The sequence below is a fragment of the Corvus hawaiiensis genome, chromosome Z, assembly GCF_020740725.1.
Source record: "Corvus hawaiiensis isolate bCorHaw1 chromosome Z, bCorHaw1.pri.cur, whole genome shotgun sequence".
NCBI lineage: Eukaryota > Metazoa > Chordata > Aves > Passeriformes > Corvidae > Corvus > Corvus hawaiiensis.
Genome location: NC_063255.1, coordinates 47067618 through 47090729, shown reverse-complemented (window position 1 = coordinate 47090729; position 23112 = coordinate 47067618). Strand labels below are relative to the sequence as shown.

Here is a 23112-nt window from a genome sequence, read left to right as displayed (position 1 = left end):
TCCTGACAAAGAAAAAAGCGCCGTCACTCCAGTTCCCCCTATTACGTACTGAAGAGAAGGAAAAAAAAACAACACTTGAGGGAAAGAAGGTTGAACCATGATGCCCAGGGGCTTCTCCTGCAGGTACTTCTGTGCATGGTTGAAAGCGGCAGCTCTCTACACACAGACACAATGGCTCACTTCCATGGAGCACACTGCAGGCATGAGGCTTACAGTCTGGGCATGCAGCTATGGCAGTCAAGCCCTGCCTTGGTCATTCAGGCCGAGTGGCTGCCGGGAGAATGAAGGAAAAGTATGCCTGAAGACCTTAGCAAAGCACTTTCACTTCCATCTGTGCAGGATGTCAACCGGGAAAGCAGGCGGCATGGAAGACGTTATAGTTGCAAAGCATTCAGACAGCCCTTGGCCCCTCCAGCCTGCTCGTGGCTCAGTCCTGCAGGAGTCTGCAGCCCTGTGAGACTGTGAACTGCTATGAAGCAAAGTAATAACCACCATTATATCAATACACAAGGACTAGTGCATCTGCTCAGGCTCACTTTGATTTCTGTCAGTAAAACCATCTGTCTCAATTCCTCCAGCAGGTTCAGACCTACCAGGTGATTTCCCCTTCTGCCATCAGTTCCCAGTGAAACCTGAAGCCCTCTCAGGGTGCTGCACAGAATCTCTATGTGAGAGCTGAAGGGGGAAAGACAAACAAAAGGTGGAACCTGGTGGAAGATTTGCCAACCATAGTAACAGGTGGGCAGCATGACAAGGACGAGAGGAGGTCAGAGTCTTCATTGGGCAACAGAGGGAGGAGGAAAAGTTGCATGTACAGGGCGTGGAGGCGAGGGCTGACCTTGCAGTTATTGTGAAACAAGAGAGGGACTAGGGGAGAGGTTGAAGGAGAGGATAGGTGTGGCTGGGTGAACAAAGACAGAGGATCCTACTGCAGGCTTTTTAACGAACAGGGAATCACAGAATCATTAGAGTTGGAAGACACCTCTGGAGGTTATCTACTCCAACCACCCTGTCAAGGCACAGTGACCTAGAGCAGATCACACAGCCTCCCTAGGCAGCCTGTTCCAGTGCTCTGCCACCCTCAACATAAAGAAGTTCTTCGTCATGTTTAAGTGGAACTTCTTGTAGCTTAGTTTACAGCCACTGCTCCTGGTGTCTCTGGGCACCACTGACAAGATTCTAGCACCATGGTCTTGGCATCCAACTTAGAGATATTTATATGCATTAAGGAGATCCCATCTTCTTTAGACTGAACAGGCCCAGCTCCTGCAGTCTGTCCTCATGACAGAGATGCTCCAGGCCCCAGATAATCTCTGTGCTCCTCCACTTGACTAACTCCAGTAGCTCCTTGTCTCTCCTGTCCTGAGGAGACTCGAACAGGACACAGCACTCCGGCAGATGAAATGGAGGCAAAGCTCCATTGATTTGAGTGCGATTGGCAAGAGACCAAAGCAAAATTTCACGCATCCGGCGGAGAACGAAAGGATGCAGGAAGCGTCCCACTTCCACCCTTCATCCCGCGTACGCCTTTTTCCAGTCTCGGGTTGGCTCGCAACCCCCGAGCCCGCCACCTTCGCTCCTCGGGGCAGAACGGCGGCAGCAGCGGCCCCGGAGCTGCCCCGGAGCTGCCCCGGAGCTGCCCCGGAGCTGCCCCGGAGCTGCCCCGGAGCTGCCCCGGAGCTGCCCCTACCCCGCCCCGAGCGGCCGCGGCGGCTGCGCAGCGGAGCGGGCCCGGCCCGGCCTCCCCGCGCCGCCATGCTGCCCAACACCGGGTAAGGTGCCCCCGCCGCGGCCGCCGGGGCTGCGCGCTGCCCAGGGGCTCTCGGGGCGGGCGGGCTGCGGCCGGTAGCCGCCGCGGGGTTCGCTGGACACCCCTGAGCGCTGTCTCGCTGCCCCCGAGCGCTGTCTCCTTGAGGGGCGTGCGGGACCCGCAGCCGGCCTAAAGCGAGGGGCTGTAGCGGAGGACACGCGTGTCCCCGCGGGCCTGCGGGGTCGGGCCGGCCGAGGGGCCCCGGGCAGCACCAGAGACCCGGGACGAGCAGTTCGGGGCGTGTCGTGGGCTTGAACAGCGCCTTTTGCAAGGGAAACAGTTATTGGAGGACTTTAATGTAAATCAGGCAGTTTATCAGTAATTTTGTATAGAACATTTATATAAAGTATAATTACTTATTATTATTACTACTATTGCTGTTGTTGTTATTGCTATTTCTGTTATTATTGTTGTTGGTATATAGTATTATAGTATTTTAATACTGTCTTACCTGGCAGTCAAATTTTCATCTGGTATAGGATCTTAATTTAGAAGTGTTTTTCTGCCTTTTGGCTTTTCAGCAGCCAGTACTGCTGACAGCTGGGAAGATAAGTTATTATTTGTTCCTGTGTGTTATAAACAGGATTATTAAATTCCTAGTGTCTGTGTAAGCTGTAAAAAGTGTCCCTGATGTGACCTGAAGGTCTTTATTGGCAGTCATCTGTGGTGGGAAAGGAACCAATCTTAATGAAGATTCCCAAGACCATAGGGCACAGATGTGAATTTGATGTTTTCTGTCTTATTAGCAGAATTCAACTCTCCTGGCAGTGATGCAGATGTGACCTTCACAATACAGGTCATAAGAAATTTTAGACAGGCACATGCTTTATAAACTTTAAACTATTGGGCTGTTAAGTGAATTAAGAAATAAATCCTTAGTCTTCCAAACATGACTAACTAATCTCCATCCTCTGAGCCTGACCAACCAACCAGTTTTTTACCTGTCAGGTTGCGTACGCATCCAGATCATAGCATCATGTCTTAAATATGAAGCAAAAATATTGTGATGGTGTTGAAAGATTTGCATTCACCCACTCCATTGAGCAAAGGGCCTGCTTTTACTACCAGTGTAGCAGAAGTCTCTGAGCTCTTGATGCCCTTCACAAGCTTCTGCTGCAGGTGAACTTTGGTTTTCCTGACACCACCCCAACATGCCCTGGTAATGTTTCTAATTCCTTCTTTGTGGCTTGTCTTTGCTCCCACTCCCTGTATCCTTTCTTGGGAGCTGAGTCACAAGTTCCCTGCATAGCCCTGCTAGTCTCCCGGTACACCTGCTTGTTTTCCTGAGTAGACCACTCCAGCCCCAGGCAGGGCTTACAGCCCCATCAGCTTTTCTCTGCTGCTCTCTCCTCCAGAGCTGCCTCTCGCTGGACCCCATTTAGCTCTTCCATGACTAAGGTGAATTCTGCTGACCTCATATTGGTTGGCTGAAGGTAGAAACTAGATTCTGGCCTTACTTTACTGAGTTTTACACTTTGACTATGTATTCCAGTCATAGTGTAATGTGCATGTGACTAAACTCATGGCATTAGGTTTCTGCGGTTCACTGTTCTGTTTAGAGTATTTTTCTTCCTGTGCCTTTCTGAGACTCAATTTTGTAGATAAAAGCTGTTTGAAATGGCACCTTCAGGACATGATTGACTTTCTGAGATCCTGTAGATGCCTAGCCCTGCCTCTGCAGGGGGAGATCACTCCCCCTTTCTGCCCCATTACCATTTTCTGCCATCTGAAAGCAAACATCCTCCTGGAGAGGGTTTATGAGATGGATGTTCTAAGGTTAGAGGGGAAAAAACCACGTCTGAAACAGGTGGGGGAGAAACAATACAAAGTTTGGCCCAGTCTGAAAGGAAAACTAATGGAAGCTCAGAGCATAAACTTTTATGACATTTGTGGTGCGAGCAAAAAGGTGAAGTCACTGTTGCACATAGTATATATTAATTCTTCAACTGAAGTTAAAAACCTGAACCTCTTGGGTTTTGCCACAGTGTTACAAAAAGCAACATGAGCTTTATGCACAGCACTGAAACATGCACTCCTACATTTGAAAAGCCTGTTGTCTAAAAGGCTTTATCATTGAATGTTTTTGTGGAGTTGATATTTCTCTTTTCAAAAATTCAGTGATATTGTGTTGGCCAGACATCCTTCTTAGGCTCTAAAACATGTTAGTTTCTCTAAGTTGATTGGACCTGTTTATTTGGAGGACCCATTGGACTACATGCAGTTACTGGGAAGGTGTTGAGGGTAGAAGATTTAAGAGAAAAATTGCTATTTCTGAAAATAAAGGTTTGGCATTTGCGCATGGCATTGTGGTTCCAGACTCGGTACTTTGTACCACATTGAGACATCAGTTTTTTGTGTTTAGAGCACTGTGATTAATAGGTTACAGAGATCCTGCGTAGGTGTGTCTTGTTAGAACCTGGCACTTTGTTTTTACAAATTACTCCTTTTCCATTGTTGCAGAACATAGCAGCTCTGTTGTAAATCAGTGTGTTGGGTCTTTTTACAAAAAGGGAGAAATGTAACTGGGTGACCTGTGTAACCTTCTTCCTTTATAGTGTTTGCAGACTTGGGGTGTGGTACCTCAGTGGTACTTTTCTGTAGCTGTAGTCATCCCTTTTGTGTTCCCAGGCTGTTTTCTTAGTAAAAGGTTGGGAGACTGTGTAAATTACATTTGCCCTTAGAGTCTGAAAAAAGTCAAATTATTAACAGCTTCTGCTTTATTCTCCTCTTCTTTACCCTCCACTTCCCCCTTCACCTTTAGGAAACTGGCAGGATGCACTCTCTTCATCACAGGTGCGAGCCGAGGCATTGGCAAGGCCATTGCTTTGAAAGCTGCCAACGATGGTGCCAACATTGTGATAGCTGCTAAGACAGCTGAGCCCCATCCTACTCTTCCAGGGACTATCTATACTGCTGCTGAAGAAAGTAAGTTGTAACAAATGAAGGTGCTGGGCTGGATGTATACCCTTGCTTAATTATCATATCTGAGTGGAAAAATGCATAGACTGTCTTAGTTCAGTTCACATTTACTCAAATAATCTTAGTGTTTCTCTTGCCTCCCAGGAATGCTGTAATGTTACTGTAAGGAAGATGGGTCTGTGTATATAAATGTAAAAATGCTACTCTACTTGAGATATATGAAATAAACATTCGCAGTGTTAAGATTTGGTTTTGGCTTCCCTGTTCTTCATACAACATGTGAAAAGGTCACAATTTGAGAGTGTGATTTTCAGTGGCTTCTTGAAGCATGTCACTGCCTGAGAGATTCTCAGAAGCTTCATACTAGTTGTCCCATCTGAGAGTAAATTTTTAAATGTTTAAATTTTTAATTATGCAGTTGAAGCAGCTGGAGGAAAGGCCTTGCCTTGCATTGTTAATGTGAGGGAAGAGCAGCAAATCATTAATGCCGTGGAGAAAGCTGTGAAGACTTTTGGAGGTAAGTTAAGGTGTAGGGGAGACATTAATGGGCAGGTTGTTCAAACAAAAAGAAAAAAGAACAGCCTGCCCTATGAATTTTGTCTTCAAATGCTAATGTGAAATGGCTTACTTTAAAACCAGGGATTGATATTTTGGTGAATAATGCAAGCGCCATCTCTTTGACGGGCACTTTGGAAACAGCAACGAAGAAAGTCAATCTTATGATGGATGTCAATGTACGAGGAACCTATCTCACGTAAGTGCTGAGAGAAGGAAGCAAAGCAATTGTAACAGAATGTATGGTGTTATTTCAGCTTTTCTGAGAAATTCTGTAGCTGTCTTGCTGCCCTAGAATTTAAGTGCAGATATTCTGCACGTGCTCACAGGAAATTGGTCAGTTATTGGTCAACTCATATAAACTAATGTTTCCAAGAATTATTTGCAAGTTGGAGTGAACAGGAACCTTATTACTGCAGTCATTAAATGTTCACAAGCCCCTCTATGTGTGAAGGAGAAAAAACTACTTTGTTTCAAATGAAGCCCCAGCTTGGCTTTGTTAAATGCTGATGCTCTTTCATTTCAACCAAAATGACTAAATTTATGCCTACATCAAGTCAGTATCTTATTTGTCAGTTTCTTTCTCAAAAGCGTCTTTCTCATCTTTAGAGATGCTATTTAACTCACTGTAGTTAAAAGAGAAGTGTTAAAGATATAACTTAATGTTCCAAAGTGTTCTTCACCTACTTTCAGTTTATCAACTCTATTATTTATTTAAATTAACATACCAATATTTGATTTCACAATTCCCGGGGTCCTTATTTTGCACATTTTTGGAGGTGGATTTAGTAGGTTGAATCATCTTTACATTTACAGGATGTCATTTAAAGTACCGTCTTAAAATGAAGACTCTGGTTATCACAGGGTTTAAAAAAAAAGACCCTAGGATGATGCAGATTCTCTAAATTCAGATGTTGCTTGGTGTGATCAGAAAGTTCTGTATCAAAGTATTACCACAGAATCATTGAATAGTTTGGGTTGGAAGGGGCCTTTAAAGGTCATCTAGTCCAGTCCTCCAGTCTAGAATAGTGTTTGTCATTCTCCTTTGTGAGAGAATCAGTCTGGTTGCCAGCTCTTGGTAAATCGCTGAATGGATTCAGTTGTATTGCTGTGGCAAGTTCCATCTTCTCCTCACCACCCAAGAGCAACAGTGATTTTCTTGATGTTACATCTTGCTATTCCAAATTAATGGGGAATTCTCAAGTGTATTTTTGGTCCTATTCTGCCTTGAAAAGATTAAAAATCAGATTCTGTGTGCTCCAAGTGGAAGAGCATAAGAAAAATCAGTGCTTCTCAAGGGAGTGGTCTTTGTCATTACTTTTGTAATTCTCAATTGAGAAAACCTAGTGAAGGATTTTCACCCTTTCTCCTTGCTTTGTATGTTGATTCTGATTGTAATTTGTAGAGACCTACTTTCAGTTTAATGTTCAAAAAATTGCAGTAGCTTAAAATGGTGTGGATTTTTTGCCTGTGTAAAGGTGGTGGTAGGGAAGATGTCCCATCTGACAGAGTATACCTGTTGACATAGAATCGTGGAATTGTTGAATCATGGAATTTTTGAATCATGGAATGGATTGGGCTAGAAGAGACCGTAAAACATCGTCTACTTCCAAGCCCCCTGCCATGGGCAGAGACATCTCCCATAGACCAGGTTGCTCAAATCCCATCCAGCCTGGCCTTGAACACTTCAATGGGTGGGGAATCTACAATTTCTTAGGCCACCTGTTCCACTGCCTTACCACTTTCAGAGTAAAGAATTTCTTCCTAATATTTAATCTCAACCCACCCTCTTTCAGTTTAAAGCCATCTCCCCGTGTTCTCTCACTCCACACCCTTGTGAAAAGTCCCTCTCCCACCTTCTTGTAGCCCTTTTAGGTACTGGAAGGCTGCAGTAAGGTGACCCCAGAGCTTGCTCCTCTCCAGGCAGAATAACTCTCAGCCTGTCCTTGCAGGAGAGCTGCTCCATCCCTCTAATCAACTTGGTGGCCTCCTCTGGAGTTGTCTCAAAAGTCCAATGTCCTTCCTGTGCTGGGACCCCAGAGCTGGATGCAGTGTTCCAGGTGGGGTCTCACCAGAGCAGAACAGAGGGGCAGAATCCCCTTCCTTCGCTGCTGGCCACGCTGCTTTGGATGCAGCCCAGGACCTGTTTGGCTTTCTGGGCTGTGGGTGGGTGCTCATGGCTGGGTCATGTCCAGCCTCTCACCCACCAGCACTCCCAAATCCTTCTCACAGGGCTGCTCTCCATCTGTTCATCCCCAGCCTGTGCTGGTACTGGGAGTTTCCTGATCCAGGTGCAGCACCTTGCACCTGGTCTTGTTTAACCTCATGAGATTCCCATGGGCCCACTTCTCAAACTTGTCCAGGTCCCTCTGGATGGCAGTTCTGAACTTCAGGTGTGTCAGCAGCACCACTCAGCTTGGGATCATCTGCAAATTTGCTGAGGCTGCACTTGATCCCTTCATCTGTGTCATTGATACAGGCATTGAATAGCACTGGTCCCAATACCAGCCCCTGAGGGACACCTCTTGTCACTGATGTCCATCAGGACTCTGAGCCATTGACCACTACCCTCTGGATGGCACTGTCCAGCCAGTTCCTTATCCACTGAACAGTCTGCCCGTCAAATCTTCTCACTGCAGTTTAGAGAGAAGGGTGTTATGAGGATCCTTCTCTAAAGCTATACAGACTAAGTGACACCTGTAGCCCTTCTCTTGTCCACTGATGTAGTCCTTGCATCATAGAAGGCTTTATGGTTGGTCAGGGAGGACTTGCCCTTGTTGAAGACCCTCTGACTGTCCCAAATCGCCTCACTGTCCTAGGATCACCTCCTGATTCTAGGCGGATCTGTTCCATGATCTTCCCAGGCACAGAGGTGAGGCTGACAGGTTGGTCGTTCCCAGGGTTCTCCCGTCCACCCTTTTTAAACATCATTACAATGTTTCCCCTTTTCCAGACACCTGGGTCTTCACCTGATTCCATAGTTTTTCAGATATGGAGAGTGGCTTGGTAACTACATCAGCCAATTCCCTCAGAACTGTGAGATGCATCTGATCAGGCCCCATGGACTGACTATCTTCAGGCTCCTCAGATGGTCGGAGACCTGATCTTCACTTAAAGTAGGAAGCACTTTGCTCCCCCAATCCTCATCCTGCTGTCCATCCACTTAAGAGGTGTGGGAAGAGAAGACTGAGGCAAAATAAGTTTTGAGTCCCTCAGCCTTCTTGTCATCACTTGTCACCAGTTTTCCAGCCTTGCTTATCCCAGGATGTGTGTCAGTACACCTCCTCTGTCTTCCTTTTCTGAGTGACACACCTGTAGAAGCCCTTCTTGTTATTCTTTGCATCCCTCGTAAAGTTCAGCTCCAGCTTCACTTTGGCTTTCCTCACCCCAAACCTACACAACCAGCCTGTGCCCATATATTCTTCTTGGGATACTTGTCTCTGCTTCCACTGGCTATGCATTTGTTTCTTGTCCTTTAGTTTTACCAGCAGTTCTGTACTCATCCATGCCAGTCTCTTACCTTCCTTGCTAATTTCTTGTGCTATTGGATGACTAGCTCTTGTGCTCTGTGGGAGGCGTCCTTAAAGATCTGTCAGTTCTGTTCTGCTCCCTTGTTTCTGAGGGCAGTGTTGCAAGGGTTCCTGTTGACTAATTCCTTGAAGAACTGGAATTTTGCTCTTCTGAAGCTCAGGGCCCTGACTTTGCTCTTTGCCTGACCCATTTCCCTCTGGGCTGTGAGCTCCACCAGTGCATGATCTCTGCAGCCCAGGCTGCCTCCCATCATGGTGTCCCTGATTAGCTCACTTAGGGTTGTGACCATCAGGTCCAGTATGGTGTCCCTTTTGTTAGGGTTATTACCTGGATTAAGGAGTTATGCTCCATGCATTCCTGGAATCTCTGGGATTGCCTACAGCTTTCTCTGCTACTTTTCCAGCAGATATCGGGGTGGCTGAAATCTCCCAGCAGGACAAGAGCCTGCGAGTGTGATCCTTCCTATAGCTGGAGCAAGCAGGTCTCATCAATAGGCTACCCTTGGTCAGGGACCTTTAGTGACACCAACACCAACAAGACTCCCTTTGTTGCCTCAGTCTCTGTTTCTTACCCACAGGCTTTTACCTGCTCATTGTTGTTGATCTTCCGTTCACAGGTTGTTCTTCAGAGATGGCTCGACACACTCAATCCGCCTCTTGATGCAGGGGGCAACGCCTCCATCTCTCCTTCTTCCCCTGTCCCTTCTGAGTAGGCTCTAGCAATCAGTGGATGCAGTCGAGTCATGGGATTCATCCCACCAAGTTTCAATAATGGCAGCTAGGTTTCTTGGTTCCTATGCATTAAGAAATTGAGACATCTGTTAGTGAACTGCCGTTGAAAAGAGCTGAGACCCTAGGATGGTTAAGCAGGTGGTAAATTATTTACTTTACTACTGTGGTGATTTTGCTATTGAAGGTGTTGAAGTTGTTCCCTTTGTAGCTGAGAGTATGCATAGGTCCTGTTGGAATAGGTGAATAGTTGATCACTAGTGTGGTGATGTTTTCACCTTGTGAAGCTTGATTAAAAATTCTCAAGCAGAGATCAAATACAAACATGTACCCTAGTTCTAGAAGTGAAGTCAAAAGACAATTTCTGTAAAGTAAAAGCTCTGATTTACAGAGATGTGTAAATTCAAAGTAGAATTCTCTCAGCGGAGAATAGCTTTTCAGTTTTCTTTGAAATATTTATAATAGTATTCTGCTATGCAGTATTATTTCTTCAACATGGTTTTAAAGAAGAAATAGGTATGGGATCAGAAGAGAATATTTTTATGACTAAATGATGCTCTTCACTGTTAATTTTGGTTGTTGCCTTGTAGCGTTTTGTTGCCCCTACCAGAAGTATTACAAGGAGATAATAGTTTCTGAGTATCTGGAAAACTAGCTTTAGTCAAAGCTGATGCACTGGTTGGAGAATGTGGTTCAGTTTGCAGGAATGAATACTAGGCCTGAGATAAGTGATCTGGGACAGATTTTGTTTTGTTGTTCTTTATATCATTTAAATATTTGATATGAGGAGAGGGTTTGTCTTGGGCTCTCTATGAAAATACTGGTCTACTAGTATTGTTTTTACTGTAGTTATTGATGTTCCATAAAATAGGAGACTGATATGTCTGAATCTATCTTTCAGGTCTAAAGCATGCCTTCCCCACTTGAGGAAGAGTAGGAACCCCCATATCCTGAACCTTAGCCCACCTATGAATCTGAATCCCATGTGGTTCAAAAATCATTGTGGTGAGTAGCATTCAGAGCCTTTGTTGTTGTGAGAAACATGTAAGTACCTGGTAAAGTGTGCAGTAGTGCCTGAGCAGAATGACAGATCATGTATCTTTAGCACTATATACAGAGTGGCACTAATGGCTCCTCAGAGCATTTTGTACCTGACCTACAAGAAATTGTTTTGTGGGAAAATGTAGGGCAGGTTTCATGGCATCATCCATCCTTTTTGGTTTTAGGGTAAGTCTGTGCTTTTCTATGGGAATTTTTAGGGTTACATAATTTTTTTTTCTCCAAATAGAGACTGAAATCCAAAATTTCTTTTCTTACTGATTCAGCTTCACTTTTTTTACTATGGATAAAGCTCAATGTTGTCTTTTAATATGGAAATTACTTTGAGGTGGGAAAAGAACTCCAATGTAATCTTGAAGTTAGTGTTGCTCATTTTAAAACTGCAGAAAAAACTTTCTATTTTGGACACTTGTCGTGTTAAACTCCAGCAAGTTCCAGTTCTTTCCCCAAAAAAGTTTCCCTTCTCAAAGTAACAAGGATTTAGAATTCCTGTGTCCCACCCTTTTGTTTTCTGTAGGATGCTAGTTTGGTCCTTAACAGCTAGTATGCCTTAGGCATCTTGAAAAAAATTGATCACTCTTGTCAGTGTTCTGTTTATAAAAACATGACAAAATCACCATGCAGCTAGGCTTAAGTTATTTTTGGCAAAACATGTGTAGCTTTCATTTTCTTTGCAATGAAAAGACATCAGAGTACAGTTTGTATCTGACAGGGGTGGGAGGTCGAAGGGACTCTAGGAAGGTACTGTTCTGTCTGAAAGCCCTGAATTTTCCATGTGAACCAGCTACCTGTTTTATCTTCCTTTCATTATTAAAATTACATTTTACATAGAGTGTAAACTTCTATTCTTTTGCACTTGTTGTCTTAGCTTATACTATTTCTAAATATGGGATGTCCATGTGTGTCTTGGGAATGGCAGAAGAATTTAGAGGAGAAGTTGCTGTCAATGCCTTATGGCCTAAAACAGGTGATTTTTTTTTTTTTTTTTTAATATTACTAAAATACTGACTTTCTGTGTTTTGTCTGCTAAAGCTTGTTTTACTTGACATTAAATATACTTCAGACTTCTTCTGAAATAGCTTCAGGTGACTGAGCAGTTCTTTTATATATTCTTTTTTCATCCTGCATGGGTTCTGGTTTTCATTCCTAGTTGTCACTAGACTATTGCCACTTTGATCTAAACTCATGTTCAGCTAGTTTGAAACCACACAGTTGGTTGAAGCATATGTATAGTGTTTGGCTTGCCTAGGCTTTTTCTTATGCACCCATTGTTTTGGTTTGGACAGAATCACAAAAATATTATTGTGCTTTCATGAGTGGGAATTGAACATCTGTGTATGTAGTACTATTTAGAATTCCTTGCTAGTTAAATTGCGAGAGCTTACTGACAAGATAGATACCTCTGTACATGCGGAAATAATTTTTAAAAGGCCTATTCCTAGAAGTTTTGGCACAGTGCAATTCTGTGAAGAGTTGTTCACAGAACCATCTAATTGCAAATTACAGGAAATTAAAGAGCTCTCTGGAAGAAAAATGGCTCAGTGCTCCCATGTTCTATTAGCTTCAATTTGTTTTCTCTGGGTCATTGAGGATAAGGGCTGCTGTTTGAGGTTTGGCCAGCTGTTTGCCAAGGAGGCTGGTCTCTCCTCCCCAAATACATCTGTGGCAGAAATCATACTGTTGTTAAAATCCATACCAGACAGAGGGTAATCCTGCCCTTTAGTGGTGTAAGCCCAGTCATTGTGTTTATTTCCTTAACTGGTGCAAGGAAGAAGGAAGAGGAGATAAAAATATGAACCAAGATCCTCTTCTGAGGATGGTGATCCAGTTTAAGAAGTGTTTGTACGCAGACAGTTTTCAGTGTTTTCCTGTTAGGAGCTGCAGGTCCCTTTTAAACTCTAATGGGAACTGGAACTCTCTGATCTACTTTCTCTAAAGTGAGAAATACAAGAAAAACTTAACTATTTCAGACAAAACCAGCCAAATTTCTTAGCTTAAGTGCTGTAGGTGATCATCAGTTGAACAGCTGGGTTGGTGTGCCTGACAGACTTGGTCCTTTTTCATTGGTTTGGATGCTTGCATCTTAAATTCGTCTAGTAAATGGATGCCTCATAATTCTGTTCACTCTGTGCATTCTACCCATAGAAATATTTTGGTAAGAGATTGACTTCTAAAATTATAATTATATCATTCATGATAATTACATCATCACAAAACCTGTACTATGGTGAAGAGAGTAAGGTCTTCTTCTGTGACGTACTGAAGGCAACTACATGCATAACTTCAGAATCTGGATTGCCTTCTGGTGGAGTCAAAGTCCACCTTTCAGGTTTCAAGTGTGTGTTGTATTTTTTTATTTCTGAGGCAGTTAAAAGAAATATGCACTTGTTTCTGCATACTTGCTTTTTGAGTGCCGCAGGAAAACCTCAAAACATTTTCAGTGGAGATTTCCCAGGGTCTATGTCATCTGCAATAGAACCAAGAAACCTGATTCTTGGTCTTTAGCTCCCTAGACCCCACCCTTTCCCCCGTCTTGTCTTTCAAATGGCACTGCTAAATGGGTTTTATATCTCCTCGGAATCCAGTATGTGGGAGTAACTTGGTTTCTCATTAACAGAGGGTGACCTTTTACCTATCATTGTGTGGTTTTTTGTCATTGATTGATTTAACAATGTATATTGCCTGTGAGAGTTAGGGACAGTAAAGGAATTAATCCAGAGTGTCTCGTTCTGATAGAGATATGGTATGAAACTGCAGACAACCAATTTGACTTACTTTTTTCATGGAAAGGCTGTTACAAGATTACCTGTGTCTTGTAAATGCACATATTCATATGCTGCATAGACACATTATGTGCATCCCTCGCAGCTCTGGATGTGCTGGAAAAAACATCCACTACTGTTGGGGAAATGAGTCAGTGGCTTTATGGGTCCTGTTAAAAGCTAAAGATTTTTTTTCTGCAGAGACCAGCTGGTTATACTAGGTATTTATTTTGCAATGTGGTGTTTTCCCCCACTCACGTGAATAATTTGACCTCCTTTTTTTTTTTCATGGCAAGGGAAAAGAAGAACCTGGGAGAATTTCTCCACCCACTCACAATGGAAATTTTTTCAGAGGGGTGGCTAACTTTATAAGCAGAAGTTACATTAAGTCTTACATTGTATAGTTGAATACATTATTTCTTTCTAGTTTTGGCTTAGGCTGCAGGACTCCAAATATCAGTAGTAGTACCAGTGTCTCAGATGTGGTCTGGTATTAAAGAATGTCTATAATTGTATTAATAAAACTTCTACCAAATCTGACATTCTTATGTGGGGAAGTGGGAAACCCAAACTAAATAAAGTTGTATCTTTCTCTTGAGCATTACAGTGCTGCCTTGTCCTTGGTAACATACCCATACCTGCTAAAGTAAGAGGAGAACACTGTGGGAGCTGGTACTGGTTACAGAGTGCAGCTAATACTTGTTCCCCACTGGATCCTGCAAAACATGAGGCTTGGAAGTGCAGGAAAATGCCTTTTACAGATGAAAACAGTAGATATTCTAATAAATGCTTTTTTAAATAAAGATTTCTCTCTGTGAGATGCTGCAAAGAAATTTTAAAAAGTAATTAGGCTTTCTATAAAACCAAAAGTATACAAGCAGAGCTTTTTATTTGCAGAAATCATGCCTGCTCATTCAGTAATCCCTCCATGAAAACTGATGTGACATCAAGTATAAAAGAAGATCATAATATGTGAATTTTCCAGTACAAAAAAATATGCTTTTGAAAGGTTTATCTTCCAAAAGTGAGAAAGTTAACTTCTTTATTGTGGTCATCTAGACAGATAGTGTTACAGACTTCCACAGTGTCTGAAATACAATTGCAGAGTTCCTGATTTAAAAGTCCACTATCATCTCATACAAATATGTTTACCCTCAGTGTTAGTATGGATGCCAGATCTGTTCATTAACCTGGTTCTTTAAACATGTGAAGGTATGTTGGTAATAAGATGCCAGAGTTCTCCATTTATCTAAAAGTGAAAGAGGATGTCTATCAAAAGGGCAAGGGGCAATCCCATCACTAAGAGTGCAGAGGAATAATTGAGGTGTCCTGGGACAGAACTGGAAGTCTCTTCATGTGCATTAGAGGCAAACCCACATCCCTTTATATGAAATTAATGTAACAATGTACAGCCAGACTATGAGGCAGTGCCATTTGAAACCTTTTTGCTTCAATCTATGCAAATAGGCTGATTGTGCTCAGAAAAATAATAGTTACCAGTAACAGAGAAGTGGCAGACCTGTGGGCCACGAAAAGTGAGCAGCTTAATGAATCCTTAGAATAAATATATTAACATCAACATAACTCAATCAATTTCATCATGGTGTTTCAGAGAAATATTCTCTGAACTGTTGGTAGTTATTAAAAAACAAAAAATCTTGCAGGGCAGATACCATTTTAGAAGACCAAAAAAAAGGCAAATTTATTGACTTTTTTAAAGATGAGAAAAAGACCTAGGTAGACCTACATGTATGTACAGTATATCTATTTGTCACTTTTTAGTTTGATGTGTATTTATAGCCGTTCACTCAATTTGAAAAAAAAAAGAAGCTGAGGTTGCTTAAAGGTAAATGAAACCTAGACAGTAATTCTCATCACAGAAGACTAAAGTAATGAAGTCAACAAGGACATCTACACACTTGGGCACTCTTGTAGAAGACACTTGGACAGGAGCTCTCAGGCCAGTGCTGAAGACTTCTGTCCTTTTTCCCAGTACCTACTTTGAAAGGTGAATGATCCTGCTAAGATATGTGTGTCCTGCACAGTGCCTGTTTATCTGCTATTTAAGGAATGTTGGGATCATTTCTGTATCAAAATTACTTTGCGTGGAATGGAAGCACTGAAAGGAGGACAAAAATTTGGTTTATCCTTCTGCCTCCCTGATCTTCTGGCCCCATATGTAGGAAAGGGTTTGTGAATCTGTCTCAAAACTTGGGGATAGAGCACTGAGTTTTAAAAAGCAGATGGGAAAAACTAATGAAGCAGAACATATGATGGAAAAACAGTAAGATGGCAAATGTCAAAAGCTACAACCAGACAGCCTTTCTGTGGAATAGGATGAAAAAAATGGAATGGATACCTCAGCCTGGAAGAGTAAATCACAGGCTTAGACAGCAACATGCCACGATGTTAGTAGCTTCCGTGGGAGAAACATAAAGAAGACTACTGGAATGGCACAGAAGTAATAGAATTGCTTAATAAAAGAATCAGAAGCCAAGGAGATGTGGATTTTATTCTTAGGTCTAACACAGCCTTTCTGTGAAATATTGAACAAGTTATGTGAGGTTATGTTATTTGGTTTCTCATTAACTTAGGAGAAACACCTTAGTAGCTCATGGGAGTTATCAAAAGACTAAAATTGAGCATCAACTTTCAGTGTGATAATCACCAAAGCAAATGCCTCTTTATAACTGATGTGTCATACATCCACTTTGAGGAAGACAGTTGTCCTGTTAGTTTTTCATGGGCTGAATAACTTGGTGGAAATCTATTACAGCTGGTGGAGGGGTCAGTAGCTCTGATCCAGGAAGAGGTGACCGGTCTGGGGAGATGGTCCTGAAAGGAATTGCCTTCCCAAGGTCTGGTGTCTTCCCTCAGCTGCTGGCAGAGGAGCCCTTGCAGAGACTGTCAGCTCTTTAGTGATATCAGCTCGTGATTCCAGCTCAGCTCTGCAGGGCAGCCTCCAGGCCAAGCCAGACCAGAGAGAGAGACGAGAGGCTCGTGTGGCTGGTTCCGCACGAAGGGAGCTTTATTGTGGGTCCCCTCCGGCGAAGGGGAGAGCCAGGGACGAGAACCCTCTCTGCACAGGGGCAGAGGGCTTGCTTTTGTAGGGATACAGGGGATGGGTGGGGACCAATGGGTTATGAAGGATCTGCATAGGGTCTCCTAAAGGATTGTGGGCTTGTCTTTTCTCGCTGTGACCAAAGAAGTGGTTGCCTTTCCAGGGAGTCCTGCTGGGCAGTTGTGAAATCTCTTATCTCAGCAGAGATCCCTCCAGGGCAGGGGCTGGGCATACCCCACAGAAATCCAGGTGGGATGATAAATAAATAGAGGGATGTGAATGTCATAAAATGTTCTGGCCTTTTTGATTCCTGTAATAGTATCCTGGGTTTTTATTGTTGATTGTAAAGAATTGGTAGTATGATTGGTAGTATTTCACAGCTTTTGTCTTCCTAGAATTTCCTTTTGCCTGAAAGGAAAATAAAGTCTTTACTTACGAAAGAAATGAGAATTCCATATCATCAGTGTTAAAGCTTTGTTTTCATACCCTTCAAACTTTCTAGCCATACATACAGCTGCTATGGATATGCTGGGAGGAGCTGGAATAGAAAAACAGTGCAGGAAAACGGACATCCTGGCAGATGCTGCATATTGCATTTTGACAAAACCAAAAACTTTCACTGGAAACTTCATTATTGATGAAGTTCTGCTGAGAGAAGAAGGAGTTAAGGATTTTGATGTTTATGCAATTGCACCAGGTAAAAGAGATCTTTAAGGTGAGAATTAAATTCAGGAAGGAGGGGAGGACATATGGAGAATATTAATACAGTTTTGTTTCCAAGGGCTCTTAAATTAGTTTGTAAAAGAAGTTGGTTTGCCTCAGCTTTGAGAGCATGTCTTACTGGAAAGCCCATATGGATCCACTGGGAGTTTAATAATTAAATGCCTATTAAATTAAATCAAGAACTTCTTTAATGAAAAGAAAACCTACCTGCATTGTAGGTGTATGTATTACTATTTAACAGCTCATAGATTTTTAACTTTTTTTTCTCTGATGTTCTTCACTGCAACCTTAAAAGCCTTCTTAGTCAGATTTTAAATGAACAAAACTCTAAACATGTTATTTCATGCTATGTTTTTCCTGCAACTTGTAGTTTATTTACTTATAAACTGAAGTACGGTACTACTTGACTGTAGTTTCAGATGAAATGGATTCCTGCTGTGCAACTTTACTTGGATTTACTATTATATTTTTCCTCCTTCTTAGGTCACCCTCTGATGCCTGACTTCTTCTTAGATGTTGAAACTGACACTACAGCTATGAAGCAAGAAAGATACGGTAGGGAAAGCACTGTGTATACAAGTCCATAATTTCCATAATGAATTTCACTTCACAATAATGAATGCCCTCTGTTTTTCATTTTTCTCCTATGAATTTGGACTCAAGCTATTTAGCAAAAACCCTTTTCTCATTTGGAGAATTTATGGAAGTGACTGTGTACTTAAAACTGGGGAGAAAATAGTCTCTCCTGCAGGACTTTCATGGTGTAAAGTCAATACATTATTTTGAAAAATTCTTTTTTAAACATCTGAATTGTGGTAGTAGGGAGGTCACAGGTAAATATTGCTGGAAAAAGAAATTTGACTTCAAACTGCGTATTTTGCAGGAATATCTCCTTTGCCTTGCTAATTTATACAAAAGAATATGACATAAAGCCTCCATGGTTTCTTAGATGAAATGTGCACAATTTACACAATTAAAATAACTCTTGGATGAAATGTTGTTGCAGTGGGGTCTCCTGCAACATGCATTAGAAAGCGAGGCCTGTGGAAAGAAATAGGGAGCGTTTCTTGATAGAAGTTTCAGAGATCTTTATTTTCCAGCCACATGGCCCGGGGACTGCCCAAAGACTCTGGAATCACTGGACAACCAGGGTCCTCCCCCGGCTGAGGAACACAAAATAACCAATGGGTAACAGGATTAGGGTACATGTGACCAGAGAGCAGGGAGACCCCGTGCCTCTACCCCAGGGTCCCCTCTCCCAGGACCCCATGGCAGGGGGGGAGGAACCCCAATACCTCACCCTTTTATTTTAACTAAAAGAGGTTTAAAACCTAACATTGGAAACAACTGGAGAAACATAAGATAACAAGAACAGTTTCAAAAGAAAACAAGCCACCCTCTTGATTCTCTAAATGTCCAAACAGATTTTTTCTCTGGAACATTTTAGGGCTGGCAGGAGGGAGACAGGACTCTCTGAACATGCTTTGTGGGGAAAGTGAGGCAGGAGAGGGTTTCTTCTACTTGTACCTGTTGGAACTTTAAACAACAGTAGGTAATTCTTTCTCCCTCCCCTTGTCATCCCCCACTCAGCATTGGAAAGGAATTTTTGGGCAACGGATTGGTAAAGGCATGGTTTTGTGAGGGAAACCATGAGTGAAAGAATGGATTAGGAATACACTGGGGATAATAGGATATGGGATAAAAGGGAAAGGTAGATTGAGAAAGGGAGACTGTATGGGTTGCTTATAATGGGGATATTGTCTGACATGACTACGACTTGCAGCGTATATACTGCCTTTCACGGAAACACCACCAGGCCCGGTAACATTTGCTGCTTGCAGGCCCTTCCTTCCTTGTATAGTCTTAAACTCTACCACTTCTCCATCTCCTAAGATTGGAATATATTTTTTGGGCTTATTCTTCATAATGGCAGTACGATGAACGAATATGTCTTCCGGGTTGTCACATCTCGTTATAAAACCATAATTTTGTTTAACATTATACCATTTTACTATTCCTAAAACCTTAGCTACGATAATTTTTTCTTTTTTCCGTCTCGCTGGAGCTGCTGGAGTTGCCAGGGCTGCCCGTGTCTGCGCGCTCTCGCCGCAGACTCTCGACTTCTCAGGGTTGCGTTCGGGACTGCGCGGGCCGGGCTGGGCCGCGCTGCTCAGCTCCTTGCGCGCTGCTGCTGCTGCTGCCTCCAGTTCTGGCAACAGCTGCGCTGCCACTGCCTGGTGCCGCCCGTGCTCCGCTTTTCTCGACCAGGCATTTACGGGGCTCGCACCATCACGCGCTGCGCAGGGCCAGGCAGGCACCGCCGGGTCCGCTCCATCGCGCCGCTCCCGCTGCGCCTCTCTCCGCTGCCGACACCGCAGCTCGTGCTGGCCCGCCCGTGCGCGGGAATTGCCTCACTGCTGCTCGCAGAGCGCTCGGTGCACATGGCCTGGGCTGGGCGGTAGCGGAGGAGCTCACTGTAACGCGCGCGCCGTTCGACCACGTGGCCCCACGGTGGACTCCATTGTCCACTGCCGGGATAGGAAAGGGACGTTTCCCTTCGCAGAGACACAGCTGATATTGTTCAACAGTCTCCGTAATTAGATAATATTCACAGAAATATTCTTCCCTTGGCATATATGTTGACTCAGAAATTAACTGAGTGTCCAAACATTCTTCCAAAAGTCTTTGGTAAGAATCAAGTCCCAAGAAACGTAGAAAAAGTTCTTAAACAACTATGAAAGGAAATGTTTCAGTTCTTTTTGAGCTTGAATTAAGCTAAAATTTACATACCGTTGTTCAAGAATCTTTTCAAGTTTAAGATAAATGTCCGTTTGTGGCTCAGACAGTCATGAGTCTTTCCACAGTTCCTTCATAGTTTAGAGATGGAACAGCAAAACAAAAGCAAGAAAAGAAAATCCAGGGAGTTTCTTTACTCATGAATTTTTGGGAATCTTCAAAATCTTGATTGTTTCATAGTCACTGTCTTCAGGGAATCGTTACGTTGCCCGCATTCTCTACCAGTTGTTGCAGTGGGGTCTCCTGCAACATGCATTAGACAGCAGGGCCCATGGAAAGAAATAGGGAGCGTTTCTTGATAGAAGTTTCAGAAATCTTTATTTTCCAGCCACCTGGCCCGGGGACTGCCGAAGAACTCAGCAATCACGGGACAACCAGGGTCCTCCCCTGGCAGGGGAACACAAAATAACCAGTGGGGAACAGGATTAGGGTACATGTGACCAGAGGGCAGGGAGACCCCATGCCTAGGCCATGCTTCTACCCCAGGGTCCCCTCTTCCAGGAGAGAATTGTAGTGTGTCAAGTTGGAGAGCAACTAAGAATGCTTTCCAGAACAGGTTTTATAGGAGTGCCAAAATAGGGATAAGGCAAGGACAGAGGAGGCAAAGTTGGAAGTGTTCCTTTCTGTTGAAAGTACCCCTTGAGCATCACCCTAGGGCCATTCTGCCAGGGATGGATGGTGTTAGTTCCCTGGGCTCCCAGTGCAGGTTATTTTGTAGGGACTCACAGAAGAGACCTAAGCATTTTTTGATACTGAAGACACCTAGGAGACTTTCAACAGCATTTTTAGGACTGTTCAACTTGATTTGCTTTGTAAATTGCAAAAGCTGTCCTTTGTTGTTAAATGTGCATGTTCACTGGGGTAAAGTAAAACATTGATCAAAGCAGTAAATTGATTTCCACCTTAGAAGCCTTTGCAGAAGAATTTATGAAAATATGCATGTTCTTTACAAGATAGACTTGACAGAAGTATTTTGGGATGAAAGCGATGGTTATTAAAGACACTGATTTTTTTTCTTAATGTTGTCAGGAGTAGTGTATAGATTATGTCAGAAAACTGTTGTGTAAGCATCTGTAATGAACTGTAAACAGTCAGAATTAGAATTTTCCTGTGGTTATATTTTCACTTTCCTTTTGATCTATCAGGAATCAAAATTTATTGCAGAATTACATTTAGTGATGTACACCTATTCAGATTCCCAGGTGGAGAAAGCATCCTTTATCAGTGTTAATACTGAAATGGTAAAAAAATCATTTTCCCTACTTTGAAGCTTAAAGCTTTTCAAATGGAGTTCTCTGTTCATGTTTTTACATTCATTTTTAAAGTGGTTTGCATTTGAAAGAGAAAAATAATCTTTCTCATAGGTGCTGCCCAAGCATTCAAAGAGGAGAAGAAATTAAGCGGATCTCAGCAGGAAGGAGCAGATGGAGCCAAGGTTAAGACAGAATCTGCTGCAGCCGAGCCATCGGGTCCTGTTGCAGAGACATTCAGAGTTATTCAAGGGGCAATGACTGAAGAGTATGTGAGAAGTACTCAAGGTGTCTTTCAGTTTGAGTTATCTGGTAAGAGCATCGCTTGTGCAGCCTTGCCTGGCAAAAGGCACTGGGTATGTTCAAACAGAAGCCTTTGGAGGCCGGTCCCAAGCAGAGCAGCTCCTCTTGCCCTCTGTGGGATGCTCCTTCTCCGGGCCCCCTTGGGCAGGCGCCGGGAGCTGCTGCCCCTCGTGCCGCACGCGGAGCCTCTGTCCCGGCGCTGCCGCCCGCCCCGGGGTGCTGTGGCCACAGACAGGGCGCTCTCGGGGCCACGGGAGGAGCGCCAGCTGCCACCAGCTCTGTGAGCCAAGCGCAGCCTCTGGGCTCTCCTGGCCACGTCCCCAGCACGTGGTGCTCGGGGCGTCACGGGGGACAAGAGGTGGCTTCTTGCAGAGCATCCGCCGGCGTGCGGACTGCCATGGAAGCGCTCCGAAGGCGCACGGCTGCGGCCGTCCGGCGGGGGCAACAGAGAGGGAGGGCACCGCGCTCTTTGCTGCCTTCTCAGCTCGCTTCGCTCTCGTCCAGGTGATGGTGGAGGCACTTGGTATATTGACCTGAAGACCAAGGGTGGGAGCGCTGGCTTCGGAAAGCCTCCTGTGACAGCTGACGTGGTTATGAGCATGTCGAGTGCCGACTTTGTGAAAATGTTCACAGGTGAGGGACAAAGGCCTTTGTCAGGGGACGCAGGTACCGGTGCCCAGAAAAGCCTCTGCTGCTTCTGGCTTTGTGATCTGGGATTGGAGGAGCTTTCGGCTTCTTGTGGCTCAAGGGAACGGGTAGGCAAGAACTGCTTGGATTTTTCTGCACTCTCATGTCCTGTGAACAGGAAGAGTGCAAAAGCTTGCCCTGCTTTTATTAACCAGCTACTGACATTTTAGCAGCCAGGCTAGCTTCAGAAAGAATCCAGTCAATGTGTTGGGCTTCTGCTCTGCGCATCTCTGAGCAGTGTTTCCTGTGTCGCTGCTTTTACCAGGACGACTTGGTAGCAATGTAGCAGCTGAGGTTTCACTGTGGCATTATGTTTTCCTGTGCACAGGCTTTCTCCAATTCCTTTCATATTCTGATAATTCCGTTTCTTCTTTTTAGGTAAATTAAAGCCAACTCTGGCCTTCATGTCCGGAAAATTAAGGATTAAAGGAAACATGGCTCTAGCAATAAAGCTCGAGAAGATGCTTTCACAGCTGAATTCTAAACTGTGAGGGGAAACCCATACTAGCACAATAGTGGCCTTTCATATATAACTGCAATGCTGTTTTAGATTTTTAGTCGTCGTTTTTCTGATGCAGTATAAGTAATATTGATAAAATGTGAGATTTTTATAGAAGAAATAACTCACTCTGATTAAAGGTGTCGATTAAACTAATTCCTTCCCAAGAACACACTTAGGTTCCAGGTGTTTTCTTTACTTCTGCTTCTCTGGACCAATGTAGAACACCTGAACTGATTTTTTTCCCCACATAGTTGTTTGTAGACATACCCCATGGAAAAGGTAGGTAGAGCACATGTCACACTGCAGATCTGTGCTAGAAGTGCTATGCAGAATTTACTAAGCTGGCTTAGAAGTAGAAGCAATGTAGTCAGTTTAACAGGGCTTTAATTTCACCTGGTAAATTAGTATCTCAATTTTTTCTTTTCT

General features: G+C 43.6%; 1 protein-coding gene across 2 annotated transcripts; it reads left to right on the top strand.

Moving 5' to 3' along the window:
• The first annotated feature begins 1704 nt into the window (after window positions 1-1704).
• Window positions 1705-22857, top strand: HSDL2 (hydroxysteroid dehydrogenase like 2). 2 transcript variants are annotated; one of them, XM_048292376.1, is made up of 11 exons: window positions 1705-1772; window positions 4572-4735; window positions 5148-5246; window positions 5369-5483; window positions 10445-10548; window positions 11471-11569; window positions 16928-17122; window positions 17632-17703; window positions 21309-21506; window positions 22002-22130; window positions 22563-22857. In XM_048292376.1, exons 1-11 carry the CDS (start codon window positions 1756-1758, stop codon window positions 22673-22675), a joined length of 1305 nt encoding a protein of 434 aa, XP_048148333.1. In that variant the 5' UTR covers window positions 1705-1755; the 3' UTR covers window positions 22676-22857. The 2 variants fall into 2 exon arrangements, with proteins under 2 accessions (XP_048148333.1, XP_048148334.1); XM_048292377.1 differs by lacking the exon at window positions 1705-1772 and adding an exon at window positions 1921-2108.
• The last annotated feature ends 255 nt before the right edge of the window (window positions 22858-23112 follow it).

What these genes read in the sequence shown, in the direction of transcription:
- HSDL2 (XM_048292376.1), top strand. An exon ending in TGTTTATGCAATTGCACCAG is followed by an intron (nt 17,123 to 17,631) that starts GTAAAAGAGATC and finishes CCTCCTTCTTAG; the next exon opens with GTCACCCTCTGATGCCTGAC. An exon ending in TATGAAGCAAGAAAGATACG is followed by an intron (nt 17,704 to 21,308) that starts GTAGGGAAAGCA and finishes TCTTTCTCATAG; the next exon opens with GTGCTGCCCAAGCATTCAAA.